General features: G+C 39.0%; 1 protein-coding gene across 1 annotated transcript; it reads left to right on the top strand.

Moving 5' to 3' along the window:
- The first annotated feature begins 6,720 nt into the window (after positions 1–6,720).
- slc25a4 (solute carrier family 25 member 4) lies at positions 6,721–9,198 on the top strand. The gene is made up of 4 exons (XM_061717009.1): positions 6,721–6,919; positions 7,834–8,320; positions 8,410–8,550; positions 8,657–9,198. The coding sequence occupies exons 1-4, from the start codon at positions 6,809–6,811 to the stop codon at positions 8,815–8,817; spliced, it is 900 nt and encodes a 299-aa protein (XP_061572993.1). The 5' UTR covers positions 6,721–6,808; the 3' UTR covers positions 8,818–9,198.
- The last annotated feature ends 170 nt before the right edge of the window (positions 9,199–9,368 follow it).

The raw sequence follows: 9,368 nt of genomic DNA, 5'->3' as shown, positions 1-9,368 counted from the left end.
CAGATGCTTGCTCTGCTCTCCATCAGGCCCAGCTTTACAGCTGTTGTGTAAACACTGACACCGATTTATACTCTTGAAATCCCCTAAGTGTCAAAAACAAAAGCAGGAGCACTTTACTGGATTGTTATTGGATATGTTCTTATTGTACATATATTTAAAATGCCTGCTGTCAGTCGAGATGCTCATTTAGTAAGTTAGATGTAGATGGGATACTGAAATTAAGGGAAACATGCATGTATTTTTCATATGATTGTATATTTTTACTTAAGTAAAACTAACGTTAGTGCTTTTTTAAAGCCCTCAGCTGCAAGCAGAGGCCTTGCAAATTTGTATATATATATATGTCATCGGCAAACGTAATTACTGCACATCAAAAAATAGTCTTAGTTTATGTCCTGTCTTTATTTGTATTTGCCTTTTTTAATCATTGTTATTATTTTTTTTTTATCAATGTTACATGCAAGTAGAAGCAGATTTTATTCATTTTTATCCTGTAACTTTAACTCGACAGCACAGCTGAAGCTCGGTCGTATTTTGTCATCTAACTGCAGATTTGGAGGTCCAGTCCTGGTTTCTTTATAAACTTCTGTTTGTACATGACACGGAAGCTAAACTGATATCCAATAACATGGCAGCAACGAGGTGGGGGCAGTTTTGAATCAGCGAGTGAAGTAAATCCTGAAAGGTCAGTAGTTCAATCTGCTGCTACGTGTTGTTGGGAAAGACATCGCACCCCTGCAAAGCCCTTGATATACAAAGTGCATAATATTGTGTATGTTGAAGTTGGTCATCACAAGTTCCTACACATTTGTTGCAACAATAGATACAGAGACATCCAGTTTAGTGATGTAGAATATTATGTGATATACATATTTCAGAGGCTGGAATCAAAGAATTGCAGAACAGATTATTTAGAAAAGGTGATTCATTGATTGTCAGCGTAGGTACAGTATATGAACTTTCTCTTGATGAAATGGTCAGAACAAAGCCGATACAATTTACTAACAAAAATGTAAAAACCCCCAAATTGTTCATTTTTCATTTGCCAGACAGCTACGGTTGTCGAATAGTAAAAACCAGTCAGTCAACTGGAATTTTTTTTTTTTTTCCGTTTCCTCATCATCAGATTTGTTATTCAGCCTGTCTTTCCTCAACTCCAGATCTGCTGTCATCTTTTCATGTTCCCATTCTTAATTTGACTGACTGTGTGTCTCCAGGTCTTCCTGACTGGTCATGGGGGTTTTCTGCAGCTCAGGCTGCTCTGCCTTTACTGCAAGTGTAAAATGTCAGCTGTGTGACTCCATCTCCATCTCTGTCTTCTGTTTTCGAGCCTCAGTGTGTCCCAGTTACATGTAGCCCTTTAATGTTTATGAGAGCAGGTAACAGCTAATAAAGGCAACAAAAGACAAAGTGGAAACACTTCTTTTGGGCTCTTGAAAGCTTTGTCCCAGTGTGTCTTCCAGCTTGATGAATTTGAAGTCACAATAATAAAATAGTGACCTCAAACAGGAAACTCATGGGATCGAGGATTGTGAGGGAATAAACGGCCAACATTCTTGTCTTAAATCATCTCCCTTCTATTGTGTTAAAACATTTATTTTTTTTTACATTTTTTATACAATTTACAAAAGACAATTATGGTATATACACAACTATGAATTTTTAAAAATGTACAAACAAATAGTCTGAAAACTGTGTGGAACTATATTTTGCAGCATAGTAGTTCAATGCAGCAGGTTTGTCTCAGTGATGTTTACAGGAATGTCCAATTTTTTATGTTAAAGTAAAGTAAATTAAAAAAACAACATTGCTTTAATCTATAAATATACAAGATGGGTTTGAGTATTTGAAACATTTCTAAATACAGTGCTGTTTACTTAAGAAAGGTTGTAATAAATATTATAAAAGCAGACGTGGCAGGACTTCATCAGTCTGTACAGATGCAGCTAACAATGTTACCTTTTCCACTTCTGTCACCATTTACGAGTGCGTTGTGTGTTTAAGAAAATTCATGTAATAGCAGATTTTCATGAAATGAAATGAAATGAAATAAAACTAAATAAATAAATAGATAAAATAAAACTATCTTGCATTTCTTTTTACATTTTATTTGATTACAGACATGAACCAAGAGTTATTCTGATTGTGTAATGTGAATTTCCTTTTATTTGTTGACACTGCATATACATAGTCAAGGGATAGTTTGTCATCATACTGATGAAAATCATTTCAATGTTTAAAAACAAAGTTCCTCAAATAAAAATCTGGGATGGATTTGCATATTTTCCTTCTACAGTGCATAAAATAATCGGATAATAATGGAATCTGGAGGAATTTCAGTGCAAGAGAGACAAGTCTAAACCTGAACAGTCACTCATCTATACCTCGTGATCACATAAACAAGGAAATACTGTCTGAAACCTTTCTTAAGCACGAATATATGAAGTTAGGTTCACGAATGCCACTTTAAACTCTCCTGTGCTATAAGAACCAAGTGTTATGTTAAACTAACCCAGAAGCGACATCAATTCCTCTCGGTTTGGATATTTGGTATGAACTACCACACAGTGGAAATGTGTATGTGGTCTGAAGAATTAAAACTCAAGATTTACTTTTGTTTAGCATTTGTCAGCCCATTCTGATAAACATACAGTGTTTGATAGTGGAAACTGTAACTGAATTAGTCATCATTCATCCAAACGAACTGTTGACATCTGTAAAAGAGAAAGTTTCTTTTAAAGTTGTTTGTAATTTTAACACAGTTCACTGTCTGTGCTGCAATTATAGTAGCTGTCGAGATGTTGTTCCTTCCTCTCTCGAGCTTATCTTTAAACATATCTTGATATCAGTGCTTCATTTTCTGCTGCTCTGAAAACATCCACAAATGTTGTTGAAAGTTTAAACCTTGAAAAAAAAAAACCTTTATTAGCATTTCTAATTTTCCATAAAAAAAAGGAGGAAAAAAAATTACTTTTGGATGACATGGCTTAAGCATCCTGACTGTTATCAGCAACAAGTCCAAACCCCAGTCTCTGTGACGGTACAAGGCTGAATCACTGCTGTTGGCAAAAGGAATTTCCACTTCTGAGTTTGCAGCATTAATGCAGAGAAACACGTTGAGATTTTAGGTAAGCACATGTTTAATTAAAAACGCTTTTTCCAGAAACATCTGTGCACTTTCAACAAAAAATGTAAAACTGACAGAGAAAAGGGTGAAGGTTCTACTACACTGGTCTGCCTGCAGACCTGAACTGATATCAATACACGTATGAAGCAGGATGAGCTTAGCAAGAACATGTCATTGATTGGTTAAACTTCTCTCACATAAGTCTGGTCCCACCTAACGTTTCCTATACTGAAAAAACCCCAACAGAACAAAACAAAAAACGGTATAATTTTAAACAAATATTGACGGCCCTGTACTGCTGCACGTGCTTTCAGGAAGGATAGGACAAATAATGTAGCCGTTTCTAATCTGGTATCCTCAAAAGCTGAGTGTCTTTTAAATTTAAATTTAAACAAGTGTCTTTATGAGAGCTACAAGTAACAATACAAACTGATTGCTTTTTTTTTTTTAATATATGCTGCAGGCTGGAAATGGCTAAATGGATTTACATTAAGAAATTAGATTAAGAAGATAAAGAAAAGTATGAAACCACACTGGATCCATGTTTACAACTGAATAAAAATCAGTTTAAATATCTCTTTGTTGTTGTTTTGTTTTTTATCCACACCAACCTAATTTTGCACTGGTACATCATGGCCAAATGTTATTGAAATCCTGAAGTCAGAAGAATCCAATAGTCTCATGCTGGTGAGTTCAAACCTCAATATCAGTGGTTTTAACCCTGTCTGACATTCATAATCTCCATTATCTGTGAGCTGCTACTTGTCTGACATGGACAGCGGGGGGATCTGAAGGGTAAAAACATGCTCGTCAAAGTTTCAGATAAAATCAGTGGCGGTACTGGTGTGTGAAGTGTGTGTGACGGCTGTGTCTGGTGTGTGTGCTGGGGAGGGGTGGGGGGGGCTAACTGTCTGACACCTGCAGCTCTTCATATTCAAAATGCAAATCCAAGCGCACCCCACCCGCTCCGTGACCCCTCCCTCTGTGTTTAAAATCCAAGGTTACCAAGCAACGACTTTTGCTCATCTTTATTAAATTTAGATATTAGTGGCAACAAAGGACCGAGAGCATGAAACCCAGCAATAACTTCTTATCTGCAAATTATAAAAAGAAAATGTAAGTCCAATTAAGTTTCATAAATAGACCGACAAAGTGGTTATATCCCTTTTTGAGACTACAGTTTTTCAAAGAGCTGTTATCTGGGAGTTAAAATAAATAAAATAAAATGCCAGATCTTATGAATTTGCCAAACTTTTATGATGCAAAAATCAATGCATCTACATTGAATAAATTGTATAATTTAAGTTTAAATGTTTTTCTTTATAACTGAGATCTTTGACAATAAGTGTATAGAAGAAAGTATATAAAACCAAGCAGAACGATTTTAAATGAATCAAGTGTCGGATATAATGTGCGTGTGAAACTGCATAAAAGCGTGACTTTTGCGTGGCCTAAAGCAGGTGCAGCCTCTGAAGTGCTGTAGTGATCTAGGTACTTAATTCCTGACTTCTTCTAACGTTGCAGCCCTGCAGCCGGGTCTGACCTCTGACCTGGCGGCTGGGAGCTGCTTAAGAGTTTTTCCCCAGTTGGGAACAAGTAAAGTGGTGCATTAATTTCACTGTTGTGTGGGAAGTAAGTGAGGAGGGAAAAAAAACAACTATCTTTGTGCGTTGAGTATCACAAATGCTCCCGAGTCAGTGGCACTCTTGCAGATAAATACCCAGCTCTGTAGCGCCCCCTATTGAATCATAAAGACAGCACGACTACAAAGCAACAGGTGGATGTTGAGCCGGTGTTGTGCCAAAAAGTGATTGCCTGCCAGAATCTGATTTCTTCTGATTTCTGGCCGCGGGAGCGCGCACAGCAGCCCGATTTTCAGATTATGAAGCTCAAGAATGAGATCAAGTCATATTTAGGCAGAAACAACTTTTCATTAACTGTATTTGGCCTTCAATCAATTTATGGCAGGTGAAAATGCCTATTTTGTGTTGTAACGGTCCTTTAAAAGAGTTAAAAGCAATCCTGTGAGCTCTAGTGTTTATATTATGAAGCTAAAGCATGAGATCAAATCATATCTAGGTAGAAACAACCTTTCATTAACTGTATTTGGCCTTCAATCAATTTTTGGCAGGTAAAAAGAACCATTTTTAGGGTAGAAATCAGATTCTGACACCGGTCCTGACAAGAACTAAATCCATAGCCCTGTGAATTACAATTAGGAACAAATCACAATTCAACTGCACTGTGAAGGCAGACTTTAATGGACTTTTTTCATCCTACTTGTTAAGCATTTCCTAATCTCGTTTTATCTCTTTAAACAACAAATAAAACGATCTAATGCTCAGATTTGTACGATATGCTGACGTTAAGAATAAACTCCTTAAAGTTTTAAGGATATCTGAAAAAATAAATTGTTTCACATTATTAATGTTCCCTTCTGCAGTCAAAGAGCGCCATCTAGTGGTCCAAAAAGTGCACACTACGGTCCTACAGGAAGACTGTTCATTGATTGGATTTTCTTTTTAGGTAAGTACAATTTAATAATAATCAATAAAGTATTTCAACTTACTTTAAATGATACTTTTAAGAATATTTATTTTGCAGACGTGACCTGTTGAGCTACTGCGTTTGTGGTTTATGGATTTCATGCGCTTTTAAATGCCATCGCCATCGAGTTGTTCCTTCAATGCTCCGTCAGTCACAAAGCAAGACGACCTGAAAACTTTGGACAGCATCCACATTTGAGAGGAGAACATGTGACTGCAGGACGTTATGTCCAGCTCTCCTCAGTGGAACAAAACCGAGCCAAGTTGGCTGGTTTATGTTTGAACCAAGATATATGTCGACATTTTAAAATTTCCATGATGAAATTTCACATCAAAACTCCTGATCAAAGTGTCATAGATAGATAGATAGATAGATAGATAGATAGATAGATAGATAGATAGATAGATAGATAGATAGATAGATAGATAGATAGATAGATAGATAGATAGATAGATAGATAGATAGATAGATAGATAGATAGATAGATAGATAGATAGATAGATAGATAGATAGATAGATAGATAGATAGATAGATAGATAGATAGATAGATAGTGTGTTGTTATTACTATTTCTATTGATGCCTCTTGTTTTTGCACTATCCCCTTTGCTGCTGTAAACTGCAAATTTCCCCTCTGTGGGACTATTAAAGGATTATCTTATTTTATCTTATCTTAGAATCATGAGCTCTTTTGTCAGAATAAAAACAATTTTGGTGTAGAATGAATGCACTTGTGCTGCAATATAATTGTAGTCTTCATTTTCTGGTTTTTGAAACTCACTCTGCCTACTGTTAATGAGAAGACTGTGCAATAGTGGGGCTTCTCTGTGACTAGGATTGTACACATTTGTATTTTTACCATGTTAAAATCACACACAATATGTCCTTTAAACGTCCCTGGTTTTGGCCCACTCTTGACACCAGGAATATGGCGCACTTGAACTTCAACCTCGGATATTTATTCAACCTCGTCTAACTGTTCGACAAAATGCAAATCCATCACTCAAAATTCTCGCGATAAATGCCCCCCGTATATAAGAAGACGTGGGGGGTGGCTCGTCCACTCGGAGGGGCGTAGGGTTTCCTTCAGGACCTTGGTCAAGTTTTGGAAGAGGTCTGAACTCCCACATCAACCATGTCGGACGCGGTGGTTAGTTTTATGAAGGACTTTTTGGCCGGTGGCATCGCCGCAGCCATCTCCAAAACAGCTGTCGCCCCCATTGAGCGAGTCAAACTGCTGCTCCAGGTAAAGTCATCAGACCAGCTGTTGCGCGTGGCACGGTCGCTTGTGCGCAGCTTTGTGCGTAAAGTTCGTATAATTCGTGGATCGTGGATAAAGCAAACATTAAAACTTCTAATCGTGGATTGCTTGAAAGGAACAAACGTACAGCTTGAGTCTGAGACGGTTCGCACAGTCTTGTGCGTAATTGGACACGTGAAAATCCGAGTGGAGATAGTTTTACGCACAGGTTTGCGCGATGGTGCCCAGGCATCATGATCTGTGCAACGATGAAAAATTGCAATATATTTGTGTTTAATTTGTTTGTTAGATTTGCCATTATTACAATTTAGAAGATTGCTTAAGTAAAAGACTGTTTAGTGAAAGCGAACTGCTAAATTTAACTTAAAGCATGTAATCTAATACAGAGTCTCAAATGTCGGGAGTTCGCCTTCGGAGAGACGGGTATACAACTGGATATCACTTGTCTTCTGAATATTCAACAACTTGATGCCAGTGGAATAATCAATATATTTTTAAACTTCAGAAGAGCCGGTGTTGTGCCAAAAAGGGATTGCCTGCCAGAATCTGATTTCTTCTGATTTCTGGCCGCGGGAGCGCGCACAGCAGCCCATTGAGCGATAGCGCTAAAACGTCAGATTTTCAGATTATGAAGCTCAAGAATGAGATCAAATCATATTTAGGTAGGAACAACCTTTCATTCATTGTATTTGGCCTTCAATCAATTTTTGGCAGGTAAAAAGACCCATTTTCAGGGGAGAAATCAGATTCTGGCAGGCAATCACTTTTTGGCACAACACCGGTTTTAAATGTTTTTTTTGTTTGTTTGTTTGTTTTTTGGGGGGCATTCAGGGCGCAATATGTTCTGTGTATGTGTAAATGATATTTATCCTTTAATGTACTTTTTCTTTACTCTTCAGGTCCAACATGCCAGCAAACAGATCACAGCTGAGATGCAGTACAAGGGAATCATGGACTGTGTGGTAAGAATCCCCAAGGAACAGGGCTTCATTTCCTTCTGGAGAGGCAACCTGGCCAACGTCATCCGGTACTTCCCCACCCAAGCCCTCAACTTCGCCTTCAAAGACAAGTACAAGAAGATCTTCCTGGGCGGCGTGGATCAGAAAACGCAGTTCTGGCGTTACTTCGCAGGTAACCTGGCCTCCGGAGGCGCGGCCGGCGCGACCTCGCTCTGCTTCGTGTATCCGCTCGACTTCGCCAGGACGAGGCTGGCTGCAGACATCGGGAAGGGCTCGGCCGAGAGGGAGTTCACCGGCCTTGGCAACTGCATCTCCAAGATCTTCAAAACCGACGGCCTCAAGGGCCTGTATCTGGGATTCAACGTGTCGGTGCAGGGTATCATCATCTACAGAGCGGCTTACTTCGGATGCTTCGACACGGCAAAGGGTGCGCACTGATGTAACCACAATGTTTAATGAAATAAATCAAACAAAATCACGGTGGGTGGGTGACTTTTACATTTGCATCCTATACAGGTATGCTGCCAGATCCCAAGAATACGCACATCATCGTCACCTGGATGATCGCACAGACCGTCACCGCTGCAGCAGGTATCATCTCATACCCCTTCGACACCGTCCGACGTCGTATGATGATGCAGTCAGGACGCAAAGGAGGTGAGTGTGTTTTCCGACTCCGACTACGTTGGCACCATTGCGCGCTTTACGCACGTTTTTCCGCGGATATCACGCCTTGACTCTTGATATGTTTCTGTTTCCAAAGCTGACATCATGTACAAGGGCACAATGGACTGCTGGAAGAAGATCATGAAAGACGAGGGAGGAAATGCCTTCTTCAAGGGTGCCTGGTCCAACGTGATCAGAGGCATGGGCGGTGCCTTCGTGTTGGTGTTGTACGACGAGATCAAGAAGTACGCGAACTAAACTCGTAACCCTAGTCCCCGACGAAACCCTACACTGTGTTTAAGTCTTATTTATTGTGCTATGGTGATACCAACTTGGTGAAATACAAAGTGGACATGAAGGCTACCACTCCTGCGCAAGTACGCCTGTAATAGGTGGACAGGCGTACTTGACCTGGGTTATAGTCTGGCGTCAGAAAACGTGTTTACATCCCATCTACAATTTGCAAAAAGGCAGTCTTAATATGAGATCAGGTGGAGATGACGACATGATACAGATGATAACAAATATGCTCCTTATGTTTGTGAAGCTGCTGTTCAGGCCCATATGTTGTGACCACTGACCTTTGTATCCCACCTCATATACTATTTTATTAAGAATAAAGATTTATTAGTCTAATAACTTGCTCTATGTCTTTCTTTTAGGTTCACAGTATGACAAAATCATGGGTTAAAAGCAATACGCTATTGGCTCAGTTTAAGTAATGTCTGTTTATAAAGAACCATATCCTTAAAACTGAAATATTTACAGTCACAACAAGGAAAGTGCACCCCCTTTCAATGGTAAGATCT

The sequence above is a fragment of the Cololabis saira genome, chromosome 1 (genome assembly GCF_033807715.1).
Source record: "Cololabis saira isolate AMF1-May2022 chromosome 1, fColSai1.1, whole genome shotgun sequence".
NCBI classification, from domain to species: Eukaryota; Metazoa; Chordata; class Actinopteri; order Beloniformes; family Belonidae; genus Cololabis; species Cololabis saira.
Note: the sequence above shows the minus strand (reverse complement) of the source record. Positions and strands in the feature narration are given on the sequence as shown.

Excerpts from the sequence above, each read along its gene's own strand:
- slc25a4 (XM_061717009.1), top strand. The coding sequence starts at position 6,809 with ATGTCGGACGCGGTGGTTAGTTTTATGAAGGACTTTTTGGCCGGTGGC. Across the intron at positions 6,920-7,833 it reads GAGTCAAACTGCTGCTCCAG|GTCCAACATGCCAGCAAACA; the intron begins GTAAAGTCATCA and ends TTTACTCTTCAG. Across the intron at positions 8,551-8,656 it reads GCAGTCAGGACGCAAAGGAG|CTGACATCATGTACAAGGGC; the intron begins GTGAGTGTGTTT and ends CTGTTTCCAAAG.